General features: G+C 34.5%; 2 protein-coding genes across 4 annotated transcripts in view; one reads left to right on the top strand and one right to left on the bottom strand.

Annotated features, from left to right (window-relative positions):
- Positions 1–18684, top strand: part of LOC137658427 (putative ankyrin repeat protein RF_0381) — a 126493-nt gene that overhangs the window by 10651 nt on the left and 97158 nt on the right. The gene's annotated exons all lie outside the window — the stretch shown is intronic.
- The window catches only part of LOC137658426 (blastula protease 10-like), a 33223-nt gene that overhangs the window by 1772 nt on the left and 12767 nt on the right, over positions 1–18684 (bottom strand). Inside the window, exons 4-10 of one of the 3 annotated variants that reach the window (XM_068393131.1) lie at positions 16569–16681; positions 12764–12967; positions 10235–10361; positions 8739–8873; positions 7638–7724; positions 4336–4483; positions 683–1422 (exon numbers count right to left, since the gene is read on the bottom strand). In XM_068393131.1, coding sequence (XP_068249232.1) covers positions 933–1422; positions 4336–4483; positions 7638–7724; positions 8739–8873; positions 10235–10361; positions 12764–12967; positions 16569–16681 — 1304 coding nt within the window. In that variant the 3' untranslated portion in view covers positions 683–932. Of the gene's footprint in view, positions 1–682; positions 2523–4335; positions 4484–7637; positions 7725–8738; positions 8874–10234; positions 10362–12763; positions 12968–16568; positions 16682–18684 lie in introns of those variants that run through there. The other 2 variants (XM_068393130.1, XM_068393132.1) reach the window with 2 other exon arrangements.

Raw genomic sequence — 18684 nt, forward strand, 5'->3', positions numbered from 1 at the left:
GTTGCTAGAAAGATTTAAATCTTGCGAATCCAAAGGCTACTTTAAGATCAAAATCGTTGCTAGAAAGACTTTGATCGTGCAAATCCAAAGGCTACTTTAAGATCAAAATCGTTGCTAGAAAGATTTTAATCTTGCAGATCCAAAGGCTACTTTAAGATCAAAATCGTTGCTAGAAAGATTTAAATCTTGCGAATCCAAAGGCTACTTTAAGATCAAAATCGTTGCTAGAAAGACTTTGATCGTGCAAATCCAAAGGCTACTTTAAGATCAAAATCGTTGCTAGAAAGATTTTAATCTTGCAGATCCAAAGGCTACTTTAAGATCAAAATCGTTGCTAGAAAGATGTTAATCTTGCAAATCCAAAGGCTACTTTAAGATCAAAATCGTTGCCAGAAAGATTTTAATCTTGCAAATCCAAAGGCTACTTTAAGATCAAAATCGTTGCCAGAAAGATTTTAATCTTGCAAATCCAAAGGCTACTTTAAGATCAAAATCGTTGCCAGAAAGATTTTAATCTTGCAAATCCAAAGGCTAATTTAAGATCAAAATCGTTGCTAGAAAGATTTTAATCTTGCAGATCCAAAGGCTACTTTAAGATCAAAATCGTTGCTAGAAAGATTTTAATCTTGCAAATCCAAAGGCTACTTTAAGATCAAAATCGTTGCCAGAAAGATTTTAATCTTGCAAATCCAAGGGCTACTTTAAAATCAAAATCGTTGCTAGAAAGATTTTAATCTTGCAAATGACGCGATAGGATTACTTGAATCAGAAAAGAGGCTATGGTTTAGGGAGAGGCTGGGATTTTCAAACAAAATTAGAGAAGTATGAAAACTATCACCACAATTTCTAGGAAAATATATTCTCTAATGTTACTCTCACTGTTATTGCAATGGTAGAAGTATAATGTAGAATGTGGAAATTATGTCCTTTTACTACAGAAAGTGGAAGCATTGTATATGGAAGTTGAATAGGTATGGAAGAAGAAAAAGCAAGAAGAGAGAGGAAGGCATTTGAAAGAAATTGCTGGAAAGGGAGTTTGCTGTCGATGATAATGTTGTATAACTGAATGGTCCTGCTTCTGTTGTTGACAATTTCGTCATTGTTACTTTTGGTTTCTCCGTGGTTGCCTTCTTTGTTGTTGTTATTGTTTTTGTTGTCGTCGTCGTTGCTGTTGTTGTTGTTGTTGTTTTTGTTGTCGTCGTCGTTGCTGTTGTTGTTGTCCTTGTTGTTGAGGGCAATGACGATGTCATTTCTGTTTTATCCACTTTTGCATTTATATTGTGTTTTCGGTTTCGAATGAAATTCACTTTGCCTTTGAATCCTCGACTGCCATGCAGTTTTTCTCTGATGTCAAAGAAGATTCGGACTTTGTTAGTGCTTGATTTGTAAGACTTCCCAGGATGGAAGTCCCTCCCACACGTTCTGCCAAAGAAAATTCCAAATGCTCACTTTCAGATCTTTACTATTGTACTTTTCAGAAGGTATAAAGCAGCTGTTATAATCTTTTGTTGATTTAAGAACACTACCATGATGAGTCAGTCAGTCAGAGAGAGAGAGAGAGAGAGAGAGAGAGAGAGAGAGAGAGAGAGAGAGAGAGAGAGAGAGAGAGAGAGAAAATGCTTCCTGCTGTAGAAGGTGGAGAAGGTATTTATGAAAGGATCGTCATTTGTTAAGGAAATATGTTTTTATGTAATTATTTTTTAGTAGTTTTATTGAAAGAAGTAAAGTAAGAAAAGTAAGTAAACAGACAATAATATCTCTTTTATTATTGGAAATAAAAGTCAAACTGAAGAAGGAAGAAAAGAAAGAAGAGGAGAAGAGAGAGGTGTATCTTGAGTTTGCTTGAGATGGAGTCTGCTGAAGATGATGGTGATGTTGTTTTGTCAATCTCTGGAGTTGGTTGGGCCGTTGTTTTTGGCTTTGTAATTGTAACTTTCGATGTTGGGGTTGTAGTTGATGTTTTCCTTTTTGACGCCGTTGTTGTTGGCATCGGAGTTGTTGATTTTATGACGTTTGAAGTTTTCATTTTTGACGCCGTTGTTGTTGGTGTTGTTGTTGTTGTTGCTGGCATCGGAGTTGTTGATTTTATGACGTTTGCGGTTGTAGTCGTCCGTTTTGATGTCGTTCTTGTCGACTTTGTAGTTATATGTGTAGGTCTTGTAATGGTTGTTGTTCTTGGCTTTATAGTTGTGGTTTTTGGTTCTTCTGTGGTTTTAGATGTCAATGTCGTAGTTGCAGTTGTCGTTGACGTAGTAACAGTTGTTGATTTTGTTGTTGGCTTCATCGTTGTAGGTGTCGATTCCACTGTGGTTGACGCAGTCGATGTTATGACGCTTGTTTTAGCCGTTGTTGTGATTAACTCTGCGGTAGGGGGTGTCGTTGTTAAAGTTCTATTTGAGAGAAATTCCACTCTGCATTTGAATCCTCGACTTATTGGCACATGTTCAAGGATATCAAAGAACAGTATGATTTCGTTTGTACTGGTCTTGTAAGACTTAGAATTGAAGTCTTTCCCGCATGCTCTGCCGAAGAAAATTCCAATTGCTCACTTTTGACATTGTTTCAACCATCGTTATAATACGAAAATCATTGCAGCATAATGAAAAATCATGAAATGAAAATTTATGAGGGAGACAAAGCGAGATAGAGTGAAGTTGCATAGTGTTTTGCAAATTATAGAATATGAGGGTGTAAAGGATTGAGTCGGACAGAGAAAAAGAAATTGTGTGCTGTAAACAATGATATTTACTTGTATGAAAAGAATTCTTAGTTGTTTAGATTAACAACACGTGCGCTTGCACACTCTGGATTGTATCTGTGTAAAGTAATTGGAAATGGGGAAGTTACTCTATCGGATTGAAAATTATTTTCCAAACTTACTTCAATTCATCCTAATTTATTGCTTTTTATCCTTTATTAAAGGGAGATGTATTTTAGCCTAAATCTATTAATGTATTTTCGTGAACATCACCTTGAAAAAAAAGAAATGTTTTATTAGATATCACCGCTCTTTCATCGTATTTTTTTTTTTTCATTTATTCATTTTTTTTTCTACCTTGACTCACATTATTTTGAGCTTTGCTCTTCGAGGGAACTATTAATGATAAGGTGTTACTTATTTGATATAATATCACTATAATTGACTTCTTGGTAAAGTAAGACTGTAGGGATTTGTTTAGTGAGAAGACGTCGCTTTTCAGACTAGATTATCTTAGCATGGGTGTTTGGTTTGCTTAATAGACACTACTAGAAGAGAATATTACAATATCTCTGTAATTGACAACCCACGTTCGAGGACATGGCACCTATATAGATAGATAGTATGTGTATATTTGGTGTATGAAATACTCAAAGAATATTTTAATTTGTGTGCGTTTGGTATAGAGTAAACTACTAGAATATCTATGTATGTGTGTGTTTGGTGCAGGGGAGATTATTATAATATTTGTGTATGGATGTGTGTTTGGTGTAGGAGATACTATCAAAATGTGTGCATGGGTGTGAGTTTGGAGTAGGAGAAAAATACTAGAATATCTATGTATGTGTGTGTTTGGTGCAGGGGAGATTAATATAATATTTCTGTGTGTGCTTGGTGTAGGAGATACTATCAAAATTTATCTGTAAATGTGCGAGTTTGGAGTAGGACTTTATAGTATCCGAAGACAATTTTTTTGTTAGTGTGTAATCAAAGATCAAAGATTTCAAAATTTTGACGAACACTAAAAAATTATGTAATTCGAATCCTTAGAGAATATCTCAATTTGAACATCGGGGCTTTTCCATAACACAAAGTTAGTTTAAAATTAGATTTCATCTTCATCCTTAGGAATTTCTAGATTCTGATCTGAATGTAGACAAGAGAAAGAAAGAAAAATGAGAAGAAAAAGAAAGAAAAAATGAGAAGAAATTACTTGGCTGAAGATTAAATGGATTTTAAAAGGTACACTGTTAAAAATTTGCATAGAAAAAACGGTAAATGTCTGGCAACATTTATTACAGGATTTTTACCGTTTCGAGAACGGATGTATTAACGTAAAGGAGTGATATTACGGTCACCAAAACGTAAAATATAAGAAAAAAGTATGGTAAAATTACGGTCTCATATATTTTACTGAAATAGGTTAAGAACAGTTTATTTTTACGGAGAATTTCTGATTAAAATTACGTTTTTTTTAACAGTGTACATAAACAATTGAAATAATTCATTAGAATAATAGAGAAGTTTAAGTCAATATATATATGCCCCTAGGAATGCGTAAGCAACAGAAGAGATCCAGCCTGACCCTGTGAAACAGCCAAGTTGGATGCATTACACTGTTGAACTTGTTTACTTACACTAAGGTCTTGTTTATCTTATCTTCCATGAAGATCATTGTAGCTAGTTTGCATCTCACTGTACGATATTCAAAGATGTCGAAGAAGTCAAATATAATCTCTATCGTGTGATCTTCAGGGGCGATGATGTGGTACACACATGAGGTCCCTGAAGAAAAATTGAGAACAATGTTGTGAGTTGTTACACATTTGATATGACGAATGCAATAAAAATTAGAATTATGTTGCTCGCATTGTATCTCAAAGGCGACATTTGACAGATTATCAGAGGACAGTCTTGACTCTTTACGGGCTGCCAATGCAAGATCCCGTGTCTTACACTAGGTAAGGCAATCTTAGCACACACACACATACTTGACTCTGTTTATCTTTTGACTTTTCTTGGTGTAATTTGACAGAACCCATGAAAGGCATTACTATCCGAGTTTTCTACATAACTTGGATTTATTTGAAAGAGCCTGTCAAAGTGTAAAGTATGATAAATATGTGTAGTCCCCCCCTAATTTTGTTTCTTGTTACAAAGATAGGACAAATACGTAAAACTTTTGTCTAGAGAAATGAAATAATTTTTTGAATCATAGATATATATAGGTTAGAGATGTTTTTTTAGTAAAAAGGAAAATTCCTTTACATGTTATGATTCTTCGAAGGGGTTCTAGCGATATTGAGCCCGGATTGTGCGCTTAAAGACATTGGTATGAATATACTGTCTGGAAAAGCAGGATTGTATAAGGCCAAGGGCTCTAACAGGGAAAATAGCCCAGTGAGGCAAGGAAATAAGGAAATAAATAAACTACAAGAGAAAGAATGAACAATTAAAATGTAATATCTTAATTACAGGAACAACACCAAGATAAATCTTTCATATATAAACTATAAAAACATAAAAAAAAAGTAAGAGAGATATAATAGAATAGTGTGCCTGAGTGTACACTCAATTAAGAGAACTCTACCCAAACGCTATGGAAGACCGTGGTAGATTGGTTATGGCACTACCCAATACGAGAACAATAACTTGATTTTGGAGTGTCCTTTTCCTAGAAGAGCTGAAGTCTCTTCTACCCTTACCAAGAGGAAAGTAGCCACTGAACAATTACAGTGCAGCAGTTAACCCCTTGATTATATTTGACAGAGTTTAGTAAGAACTTGACTGTTTGGTATTTGATGGATTTCTCCATAGGACATTATTACCGATATTAGACAAAAATTACGAAAGGCTGTTGTGACATTTCCATGTCTGGCTTGTTTGTGAAAGAAGGTAGCATCTCTCCGATTTTTGGACACCACTAAGACACTGTCTATTCGTTATCAAAATAAAGTAACAAGACCAAGTCCTAATCCTTGTATGCAAAATATATGGTTAATACAGTGATATTAATGACCTTTTTAAGAGTACTACGACTGTCACAAATTGTAGTGCGCGATAACTGAACTCTGATATAGGTGACGTGTGCCAAGTCTCATAAGGTAATATGTTGAAAGCCTATTGGTGACAGTATATCCATCACAGTGGAGAATTCCACAAAATCTAACAATTCAGCATATTGATAGAGAGACATTGCATTTTACTTGGCAAGGGTTAAGCAGTACCACTCTAGCGAACATGAGAGCAAGTGTGTACTCGTCTGATAGTATCGGGGTGTGTATAGTGTATTCACAAACCTTTTTGTAATAAAGTGAAAGAAACCCATGTTCCGATTGACATGGGACACACACACACATACACACACACACACACACACACACATATATATATATATATATATATATATATATATATATATATATATATATATATATATATATATATACATACACACACACACACACACATATATATATATATATATATATATATATATATGTAAGTACGTATGTACTTAATTCGACATACCCCTAATGAATTAGAATATGATGAAAACCTTTACGATGTTGTATTTAAATTTGGCTGATTTGTTTTTTAGTAAGCAGAGTAATGAAAAACTTGATCTTTCTCATTCCTTTTTTTCTGAGGCTAAACTAAACTAGTTTCACTTTTCGATCTCGTGACATTAACGCTCTCTTGATGGACCGTGATGCTTATGGAGGTGTAGACCCAAATGGTATTTTTACTGTTTTTGTATAAAGTCTGTAGATTTCTTAGCTCCAACTTTATCTTATTTTGTGCAAGTTAGTAAGAAGAGGAGCTTTTAGCACTTCTTGGAGAATCGGCAGTGTTACTCCATTTTCTAAGTGTGTTTGTGGTAGCTCTAGTCCAGTCGATTACCGCCCAATTTCCATAATTCATACCATCTAAAAAATTTTAGCAACGTTGGGCAACACGTCTAAATAGGTTTGCTGAAAACAATTATCTGTTCCCTATTTTGCAATTTGGATTTCGTAAAGGCCTTCTTACAATCTCCAATGCTGTACAGAGATCTCTTGATTGGGGTTAGGAACTTCGTATGATTGGCCTGAATTTTAATGCTGCCTTTGACCGTGTTAATCATGAGGCCCTTGTTTTCAAACTCAAACAGTTGGGAGCGGGTGGGTCGTTTCTTAGCATTATTATTGAATATTTAAATAATAGATTGCGTATAGTTTTTGTTGATGGTCACCCTAGTTAGTATAGGATTGTGATATCTGGTGTTCCTCAGGACAGTGTTCTGGGCCCATTACTTTTCATACTCTATACACATGACATGTGGTTTGGCGTAGAAAACAAGCTCGATGCATATGCTGATGATGCTACTCTCTTTACATCAATTACATCTCTTGAATGTAGAACGGGGGTTGCTGAATCCCTTAATAGAAGTCTAGCTAAAATTAGTGCACGGTGCAAATCATGGGACATATAAATGAATCCAAATAAAACTCGTAAGATTGTGAGTAGATCAAGGACAGTTGCTCCCCAACATCTGGATCTCGGCATTGATGTTTCTTTAACTTGGTATGACTCTTAAAATTTTGTGTGTAATTCTCGACAACAAATTTACCATTGAGACACACTTTACTGTAGGTCTGTCTCTTCTTCAGTTTCGCAAAAAAAAAAAAATGACTTATTGAGAAAGTCTTTTAAGATATTCGGCGATCAGTCTATTTTGAAAAAGTTTTAATTCTTTCATTCTACCTTGTTTCGAGTATTGTTCTCCTGTCTGGTCTTCAGCTGCTGAATCTCATCTTAATTTGTTGGACAGGAACTTACGGTCTATTAAATTTCTTATTCCTGAGAGAGAGAGAGAGAGAGAGAGAGAGAGAGAGAGAGAGAGAGAGAGAGAGAGAGAGAGAGAGAGAGAGAGAGAGAGAGAGAGAGAGTCACTTACCATCATCTTCAAAACGTGGGTATTTTGGAGATTGGATAGTGGTTCCTCCCTTCTTTATCACCCGGTTGCATGTTGGCATCAATTCATCTGTAAAATAGAAATTTTAGGGCTAGGTATTATTGCTCAATGTAGTATAACCAAATGGAGAGAGAGAGAGAGAGAGAGAGAGAGAGAGAGAGAGAGAGAGAGAGAGAGAGAGAGAGAGTGGAGATGGGAGTGCCAAGAACTATTATTAGTTATGTATGCATTACCTTTCCCTTTTTTTGTTAACGTCTGTAATCGCTGGCAGTAATATATACATACATAGACACACACACATACAGTATATATATATATATATATATATATATATATATATATATATATATATATATATATACACAGTATATGCCGTGGTCTAACTAATAAAACAAAATAGTTTTATGATGACATACGTATGGGGTATTTTTTGCTGATAACGGCGCAATATATATATATATATATATATATATATATATATATATATATATATATATATATATATATATATATTAAAGTTCAACAATTAATTCATAGGTATGACCTGCTTGACAAGGAGATCAAAAGGTGTTATCAAGAGAAACCTCTACGAGTGAGTATCCACCTTTTGGACGCTATATAGAATTTGGAAAGAAACTCCAAAATAACACTAGGTTGAAGTGACAGTATTGGCCTACCTTATGCAGAGAACTAGTTCAACCTTATCTAAAATTTGCTGTTCATTTCTGGTCACTCTCCCTATGAAGAATACAGAAAGATTACAAGAAAGCAGTAGTCAAAGGCAATTAAGAACGTTAGGTATAGTAAAATGTAAGACTGCCTTAGATTGTACATAAAGATGATTTAACCGAAATATTTAAGTTTTTAAAAAATTATAAATATGAGAAATTTTAAGGATTTTTTTTTTTTTTTATCTTGAGGTGTAACGAAACAAGCTTCACCATATGGAAAATGGAACGAACTAAGCAAGTCTAACACCAGTTACTCTGAGAATTTTCTCTCATATAAAGAGCATGATTTCGGGGGCAAATACTGGCTGAGGTTTAGAATAAACACTGCCGCCGCCAGAAGCGTTCTCCTTACCATAATACTCTCCAACAACTCTTTCGCACCGATATCCTTTCGTGCCAGGAGGACAGATACAAGTGCAGTCCCTTGATACGTAGCCATCGTTTTTGCAGAAGTCTTTGTCCAGACCGCAGGCTTCGAGCCACAGGTCTAAGGGAAAGAATTATTATTATTATTATTATCATTATTATTACTATTATTAATTACTAAGCTACAACCCTAGTTGGAAAAGCAGGATGCTGTAATCCCAGGGGCCCCAACAGAGAAAATAGCTCTGTGAGGAAAGGAAAGAAGGAAAAATAAAATATCTTAAGGACAGTAACATTAAAATAAATATATCCTGTATATACTATAAATCCTTTAACAAAACAAGAGGAAGAGAAATTAAATAGAATAGTGTGCTCGAGTGTACCGTCAAGCTAGAAAACTCTAACCCAAGACAGTGGAAGACCATGGTACAGAGGCTATGGCACTATCCAAGACTAGAGAACAATGGTTTGATTTTGGAGTGTCCTTCTCCTAGAAGAGGTGTTTACCATAGCTGAAGAGTCTCTTCTACCCTTACTAAGAAGAAAGTAGCCACTGAACAATTACAGTGCAGTAGTTAACCCCTTTGGTGAAGAAGAATGGTTTGGTAATCTCAGTGTTGTCAGGTGTATGAGGACAGAGGAGAATCTGTAAAGAATAGGCCAGACTATTCGGTGTATGTGTAGACAAAGGGAAAGAACCGTAACCAAAGAGAAGGATCCAATATGGCACTGTCTGGCCAGTCAAAGGATCCCAAAACTCTCTAGCGGTAGTATCTCAACGGGTGGCTGCTGCCCTGGCCAACCTACTACCTACCATTAATTGATACTGATTCAGCATCCATTTGCTCATTCTCAAATCTCCGTATTTGCTAGTTAGATCATTATAGTCTCTGTTAGAGTTCTCTTGCTTGAGGGTACACCCAGGCACACTATTCTATCTAATTTCTGTTCCTCTTGCTTTGTTAAAGTTTTTATAGTTTATATAGGAAATATTTGTTTTAATGTTACTGTTCTTAAAATGTTTTATTTTTCCTTGTTTCCTTTCCTCACTGGGCTATTTTCCCTGTTGGGGCCCATGGGCTTGTAGCATCCTGCTTTTCCAATAAGGGTTGTAGCTTAGCAAATAATAATAAAAATAGAAACATTTTAAACTTCCAGAATAATTTTTTTAAGCATAAACGTTGCGAATTGACAGTTCATTGTCAAAACTGATAGAATAAATTACAGACCACGGAATTTAAACATTACAAACTTCCAGATCTTCGTAGCCAGTACTTATAAACATTACAAATTTTATTGATTTTATAATTATTTTTTTTTTAAATCCACAGAAACCACATTACATCTATCTTCTTCTTTATTTAATTAATTTCTAATAAATATTATTATGGACCTTTGGTGTACGAGAAAGACTTAAAACGCTACTGGTCTTTTTTCGTAATAGATTCACCCCAAGAAGTTTGAAAAAGTTGTGAAACTTACCTATGCATTCATACATTTTATTAGCCAGTAATGCATCGCGGTGCGACAGGACATGGAATGACCCTGGAAGGCCCTGCAACATCGGGTTTTTAGTCTTCAAGGTCATTCCTCCGTTGTTGGTAAAGGACTGGAAGTAGGAAACGAAAGTAAGAATCGTCAGTATCACTCTGGAATCGGAAGTTGCCTAGAAGAAATTTTTTTAATATTCGTGTTTTATTTTGACAAGATTGAAAACAATTTATGAAATATCCTGTTTTTTTCTTGTAGTTTCCTTATTTGCTTTCCTCACTGGGCTATTTTCCCTGTTGGAGCCTTCGGGCTTATAGCATTCTGTTTTTTCAACAAGGGTTGTAGCTTAGCAAGTAACAACAACAACAACAACAATAATAATAACAATAATAATAATAATATATTTTTTATTAAGTACGTACTCCAAAAGTATTACTGTTACCTCCGCCAAGGAGGTTATAAAATCGAGTTGGTTTATTTATTTATCTGTGCGTCTCCATCGACGAACTTTGACAAAATTTTCACCACAGATAGATTTTATATCATGGACGACCCCATTAAATTTTTGGAGATGGGGCGGATCCGGACTTGTATTTTTCTCCATTTTAAAGATAACGTCCAAACAGATTGACGGATTTTGACGAAATTGTCACAAAAGATAGATCTTAGGCCATGGATTATAGTGCCTTCTCCATCATGAGGCTTAATACTACACAGTATTCTAGAAGTTTTATTCCAGCTGTGACCAAGTTGTGGAATGATCTTCCTAATTGGGTGGTTGAATCAGTAGAACTTCAAAAGTTCAAAGTTGCAGAAAATGTTTTTATGTTGAACAGGCTGACATAAGTCTTTTTATAGTTTATATAAGACATATCTGTTTTGACGTTGGTACTGTTTTTAGAATGATTTATTGTTAATTGGTTCTCATCATTTATTTATTTCCTTATTTCCTTTCCTCACTGGGCTATTTTTCCCTATTGGAGCCCTTGGGTCTATAGCATCTTGCTTTTCCAACTAGGGTTGTGGCTTGGCTAGTGATAATGGTAATCATTACTCCATTGATCTTTGGTGAAGGTCAGTCTCTGATTGCTCTTGTTGTTGATGTTATTAGCCATTGTGTTGCTGAATAAACTTACTGAACAGATTGATGATATAATAAAAAGAAAGAAAATAACATAAAGATAAACGAATTACAGTCAAATAAATACGAAATACACAAATGGATGATAAACATGAGCAATAGATGTATTTAGAAAATAAATGAAACAGTTGACGCTACAGTAGAATGTTGATATACGATAGGTTTAAAGTTCACATTCAACTTTCATAGGACCACAACGGAAAATTTATACGAGAGGAAGGGGAATAATTATGGCAAGCAGTGTTAAATAAGTTTGATAAATAGGTTATAAATATGTAATAGATGAGAGTAGAAGGATGAAAGTAAACTATTGCTGCTTGGTTCGAGCAAAGCCTTTTTTTCTCTGACGAAGGCCATTTCCCGATTTAGTTGGAAACTTCCCACGTTAGTCAATTGTGGGCTTTGGCAATAGTAAGATATACATGTATAATGATAAATAGAAGTGGAGGAAAAGGAAGTCTGTCAGCATATACTAAATCAGATTTCTGTTCCCAATCGTAAAGCCCTGTCCACACGATCGAGCATGCCCGACGGGCAAACAGTGATACCAGACCACAATAGTTAGTAAGAATGAAGGTTAATGATGTCAGAAGCGGGAAAACCACAGACAGGGATCTGGCATCATAGTGTTGTCATATCCCTGCCTATAGTTTTCCCGCCTCTGACGTCATCAACCCTCATTCTCACTAACTATTGTGGCCTGGTATCACTGTCTGCCCGTCGGGCATGCTCGGTCGTGTGGATAGGGCTTAAGAATTATGTCATCAGCAATTGTTCCATCAACGAATGTAGGGTGTTCTAAGACACCTGCATATTTGACGAGCCAGCTTTTCTTTGTGGTTATGCTGCTCATATAGACCCAATAACCACTTATTGTGTAATTGGCAAGAAAGTAAGTCTGCTGACAATTAGATCTTAAAGTTGAAATGAAGCTAATCTTGAGAGAAAGTTAGTCGGTTGAATAAGAAACCTTTTTTTTATTTGTATAAAACAGTCCGTTATTGAGGTCAATCCCTGTTAGATGAAGGATATGATTCTTACCATTTTATATATATATATATATATATATATATATATATACAGTATATATATATATATATATATATATATATATATGTATATATATATGTGTATATATATACAGTATGTATATATATATATGTATATATACAGTATATATATATCTATATATATAAATATAAATATATATATATATATATATATATATATGAATATATATATATATATATTATATATATATATGAATATATATATATATATATATATATATATATATATATATATATATATATATATATATATATATATATCTCATAGTAAAAGCAACGAAATAGCACCAAATCCAAAGAAAGGCTTACCCTTGTGTTGTACATCATGATAGAAGAATAATCGAAGGGCACACCGTAGCTAGAATACAGCTGACTTGACACCATCTTGAAATTCCTTAAATGGCCCTTCACGATATTCTCTTCGATGACTGCGAGGTAATCATTTCTGTCAGACCTCATCATCTCGTGGGTGAAGCCGATTGCGTGTCCTAGCTCATGAACGATGACTCCAACCTGGGGAGCAGATGACAGTAATAATAAGAGTAATATCGATAATCGTAAGTGTGACAACGATTATCATTTGTTTGTTATTATTATTATTATTATTAAATGCTAAGCTACAACCCTAGTTGGAAAAGCAGGATGCTATAAGCCCAGGGGCCCCAACAGGGAAAATAGCCCAGTAAGGAAATGAAATAAGGAAATAAGGAAAAATTAAAATATTTTAGGAATAGTAACAATATTAAAATAAATATTTCCTATTTAAACTATAAAAACTTTTACAGAACAAGAGAAAGAGAAACTAGATAGAAAAGTGTGCCAAAGTGTACCCTCAAGCAAGAGAACTCTAACCCAAGGCAGTGTAAGACCATGGTACAGAGGCTATGGCACTACCCAAGACTAGAGAACAATGGTTTGATTTTGGAGTGTTTCCATGCATATCTCTTCACACTGAAGTATTCTTTGATTTAAAAATTCATATCGTATAGATTTGAATTCCAGGGGTAGTAGGTTGGCAAGGGCATCAGCCACCTGTTGAGATACTACCACTAGAGAGTTATTGGGTTCTTTAACTGGCCAGACAGTACTCCACTGGATCCTTCTCTCTGGTTACGGTTTATTTTCCTTTTGCCTACACATAGACCGAATAGTCTGGCCTATTCTTTACACATTCTCATCTGTCCTCATACACCTGACAACACTGAGATTACCATACTATTCTTCTTCTCTCAAGGGGTTAACTACTGCTGTAATTTTTCAGTCGCTTCTTTCTTCTTGGTAAGGGTTGAAGGTACTCTTTAGCTATGGTAAGCAGCTCTTCTAGGAGTAGGACACTCCAAAATAAATCATTCTTATCTAGTCTTGGATAGTTCCATAAGCTCTGCACTATGGTCTTCCACTGTCTTGGGGTATAGTTCTCTTGCTTGAGGGTGCACTCGGGCACACTATTTTACCTAATATCTCGTCCTCTTATTTTGTTAGAGTTTTTATAGTTTATATATGAAATATTTATTTTAATGCTGTTACTGTTTTTAAAATATTTTATTTTAATTGTTAATTACTTCTCATATTTCCTTATTTCCTTTCCTCTCTGGGCTATTTATCCTGTTGGAGCCTCTGGGCTTATAGCATCTTGCTTTTCCAACTAGAGTTGTAGCTTAGCAAGTAATAATAATAATGATAAAAGATATTTTCTTGGTTCTTTTTGCTCTACAATTTCTCATTTTTTCCCCAAAGTAACCTTCTTTTATAGATTATATTGAAAAAAAAAAATCACGTTTTTATTGCAATCGTAATTTTTTGTTAGGGTGACTCAATAGATATGCATTTTGTAAAATGTCAGAGATGCATACAGTACAACTGGTTTGAGACTTTTACACAAGAACTTTGTGTGTATAGAAAATTTTTTTCAACATGTGTTTGTGCATTTGCAAATAATGGAAATTGGCATGTTTCATATACCATTTAAGAGGATATTCTTTGTATTTTCACATGATAAACGAAAAATTATCATAGATCTTGTTACATAAAGATAAAAGTTTTATATGAATATTTGTTCTACAATTTCTCAATCTTTTTTTGACAATACCTATATATATTCTATTCATGGATTATATAGAATATTCATTGAACTCTCCCATGCAATCGCCATGTTTTCCCTAGCATTATTCATTACTTAACAGGGCAGAGAAGATATGCTTATGGTAAAACCAGTTTATGGCCGTCATTTACATGGGAATTATACATGTGCATAGATATGTTTTTTCTACTCGCGTTTGTGCATTTGAAAATAATTGCAATATCATGTACCATTTGACGGGGTATTCATTGTAGATTTATTTGATTTACGGAATAATGTAAAAATATAAGTAATTCTAGTGAAATGTCAGTGCAGATGGTGAAACAGTGGAAGTTGTGGATTCTTATAGGTATTTTGGAGTAGATGTAAATGATGGTTGTAGAATGAAGAAAGAGGTGAGTCACAGAAAATTAAATGGAGAAGACTCTTGAAGTATCTCTGAAAACAAAAGTTGGGATTCATAAAGAAATTGAGTTATATCTTTAAGGAGTGGCTTGCAGATATTAAAAGTTACTGGAATAAGAAAAATTAAGCCATTGATATATATTGTAGGCATAGTATGTGGTGTAAGAACAATTAACAGGTCAAGATAATTTGTTAATACATTGAAGTGGCGAGGATGTTTGCATAGAGAAAAAAAAAGAAGATCCAAATGTTTTGAGAACATATAACCATAGAAAGACCAAATACCAATATATTGGGGGAATAGAGTATTCTTTTTATAGTATTTGGACGAATAGAAATAGTAAGGCATAATGCAGTTATTTTGGTGTGAATAAATTATTATTATTATTATTTTTTTTTTTATCTGGAAGCATAGCACATTCCAGGAAGAGAAGTTTGGGGGGAGATTATGTATGATGGTTGACTCACTACTGATACACATGCTCACACACACACACACTATATATATATATATATATATATATATATATATATACAGTATATATATATGTATATATATACATACATATATATATATATATATATATATATATATATATATATTTACACACACACACATATATATATATATATATATATATATATATATATATATATATATATATATATATATTTATGTGTGTGTGTGTTTGTGTATGTGTGTGTGTATGTCTTTGACACTGTGTGATTCCAAAGGAAAAGGTAGTTTTTTTTTTTCCAAATAGGTAAGGGATTAGAGTAAATAGGGGCTACTATCGGCGGAATCAAAGATACACACCTATTCAGATAACTTCTGCAACAAATTAACTCTAGATGTGCTTACATTGAAGGCTTTGGCAGTATGTCAAACACCACTAGTCACACTACTCACCATTCTCTCCACATGACTAATGCACCTCAAAACATGAATTATATCTTTCCAATTCCTTTGTAGTATTCTCATTCTTGGAAGTTAGTAATTCCCGTGTTGCAGTATCAATTGCTTTCTTCCACTCTCTCAACGTTTGCTTCTTTACTAAAGAGACTCTTTAGCTATGGTAAGCAGCTCTTCTAGGAGAAGGACACTCCAAAATCAAACCATCGTTCTCTAGTCTTGGGTAGTGCCATAGCCTCTGTACCATGTCCGGGGTTAGAGTTCTCTTGCCTGAGGGTACACTCGGGCACACTATTCTATCTCATTTCTCCCTTCTTGTTTTGTTAAAGTTTTCATAGTTTATATAGGAAGTATATAATGTTACTGTTCTTAAAGTATTTTATTTTTCGTTGTTTCCTTTCCTCACTGGGCTATTTTCCTTGTTGGGGCCCCTGGGCTTGTAGCATCCTGCTTTTCCAACTAGGTTTGTAGCTTAGCAAGTAATAATAATAATAATAATAACAATAATAATAATAATGATAATAATAATAATAATAATAAATTTTTTCCAATTGCCGTATGGTAATCAATGATATCATATGTAATATAGCCAAATCAAATCTAACCTTAGCTTCTGCACTCTACGCCTTATTTCTTTCACCTGGCTAAAAAGTGGCACTTAGTTGGCCATTCAAATGGGATTTCTTATAAGAGAAATATACTTATGCTATTTTCACCTCTCGGCATCCTTGAGCAAGCTTCAATGTCTGAGGTGTATACATCGAGGCTTTGCCAACTGCAGAAGAACAACCTCTCCCATCGATGAACTTAACGTGGGCTAAGTCTTTATCTGTTGGAGAGAAAAAATATGAAGATGAAGAGTGGAGTGAATATAATTTGCATTGTTGAAGTGGAATGCTTAGATTTAGTTTTTACCAAGCATAAAGAGGTTCTTTTTATGAAATTTGGCAGTAGCATTGGGACACTCTAGATGGGAATAAGATGAGGGAAATAACGAGTGTTATATCTCCTTGGAGGTATAACATGATGCCCCGAAAGTGGGAGATTACGTATTATCAGCTTTTTACTGGGCACACTCATTTACCACACGCATTTTTGATGACTGGCCTAAACAATCCATATTCTAATGACTGTTTGGTAACTCTTACAGTGAAGCATTTACTGACTAAATGCCCCATTCTTAGGTACCTAAGAAATAGATTTCTGTTTGAGACTCGAGGTGGGGATGGCAAATTCTTGGGCATTTTTTATATTTATCTCAGAATCAGGTCTTCTGAAAGTTATTTAACTTTTGTACTGATATGCTCCCTTTTATATTTTTAAATTTAATTTTCTTTTATGGTATATTTATAATATATGATATCTGTGTCAGTGACCTTTGATGTCATGATGCCAGAAAACCCAAAGTAATTTATTCAGTGTTGTTTTTGACTGTTAATCAAGCGGCCCTAGTCTTAAAACTTGAACAGATGGGAGTTGGTATGTCATTTCCTAGTATTATTATTGAATTTTCCATCAATAGATTTTAAAGTCTTGGTTGGGGTATGCCATAATGACCACAGCGATGTAATATCTGTTGTTCCTCTGGGTAGTCTTTTTGGTCCTTTACGTTTTATATGATATACCAACAATACGGGGTTTGACCATCCAAACAAGCTTTTTGCTTATGCAGATGATGCTACTCTCTTTGCATCGATCCTATCACCTGAATGTACACTTGTAGTTGATCCATTCCTTGAAAGCGAAATAGCTAAAATAAGTGTATGGTGCGAATTATGGTCAATTAAATTAAACAAATTAAACCCTAAGAAAGCTAAGTTTGATTGTAATTAGGTCAAGGTTATTGGATCCTACCCACCCCGATCTTTTCATTGATGATATGTCTTTTATTACATGCAGCTCGTTTAAATTCTGGATGTTATTCTTGATTGCAAGTTTACTTTTGAAAATTGTATCCAGTCTGGCTCTTCTTCGATTACGCAGAAAATTGGTTGACTTAGTCTTTTGGAAACATTCTTATCCTAAGAAATGTTTTCATTAATTTGTAGTTCTATGTTTTGAATATTGTTCTCCTGCGAGGTCTTCAGTACCTGACTACCATGCTAACATGTTGGTCAACACATGTCATTTATTAGGTCTTAGGTGTTGTATTAGACTTTTCATAATTCCGACCACCCTTTCACATTCAGATCTTCCCATGTCATACCAGCAACATGTGAAACCCCATTACTCACACTGCACTCACCTCTATTATGCATGTCTCATTAGTGGAGATTGCCATCTCTCTGCTTCATAACTACTTAATATACAAGGTAATCACTTTATCTATATAGTCTTCCCTTTTCTTCCATAAAGCTCAATAGTACGTAGTATTCTGTGAGTTTCATTGCAGGTCTGACCAAATTGGGGAATGGTCTTCCTCATGGAAGGAGTGATGTTAGACTTAAAAACTAAGTAACTGAATGTAGGTGTAATGTTATTTGATAAGAAAATGAATTGTGAGAGAATGTTGGAATGGCTGATGATACTCAACTGACTGAGAAAAGTTTAAAGACGCCGTGGCAGCTAGTAAAAATGTTTGAGTGAGTTTCCTGGAGGTTAAAGTTTAGAGTAGATGGAAGCAAGAGTAAATAGGGGAAAATGTAACCCATGAAATTGGAGTAACGAATGTTAATATGGATGGATGGTTCATTCAGATATTAAGATAATGAACGTAAGGTGAGAAAATTGGTGAGCTACAGAATTTGAGAAGCAAGGAAGGCAACTGACGGGGTGCAATATATTGGTAAGAGACTTGTATTTGTTGTGAATGACAAGGCGGGGATGTATGAA

The sequence above is a fragment of the Palaemon carinicauda genome, chromosome 19 (genome assembly GCF_036898095.1).
Source record: "Palaemon carinicauda isolate YSFRI2023 chromosome 19, ASM3689809v2, whole genome shotgun sequence".
Classification (NCBI taxonomy): Eukaryota; Metazoa; Arthropoda; class Malacostraca; order Decapoda; family Palaemonidae; genus Palaemon; species Palaemon carinicauda.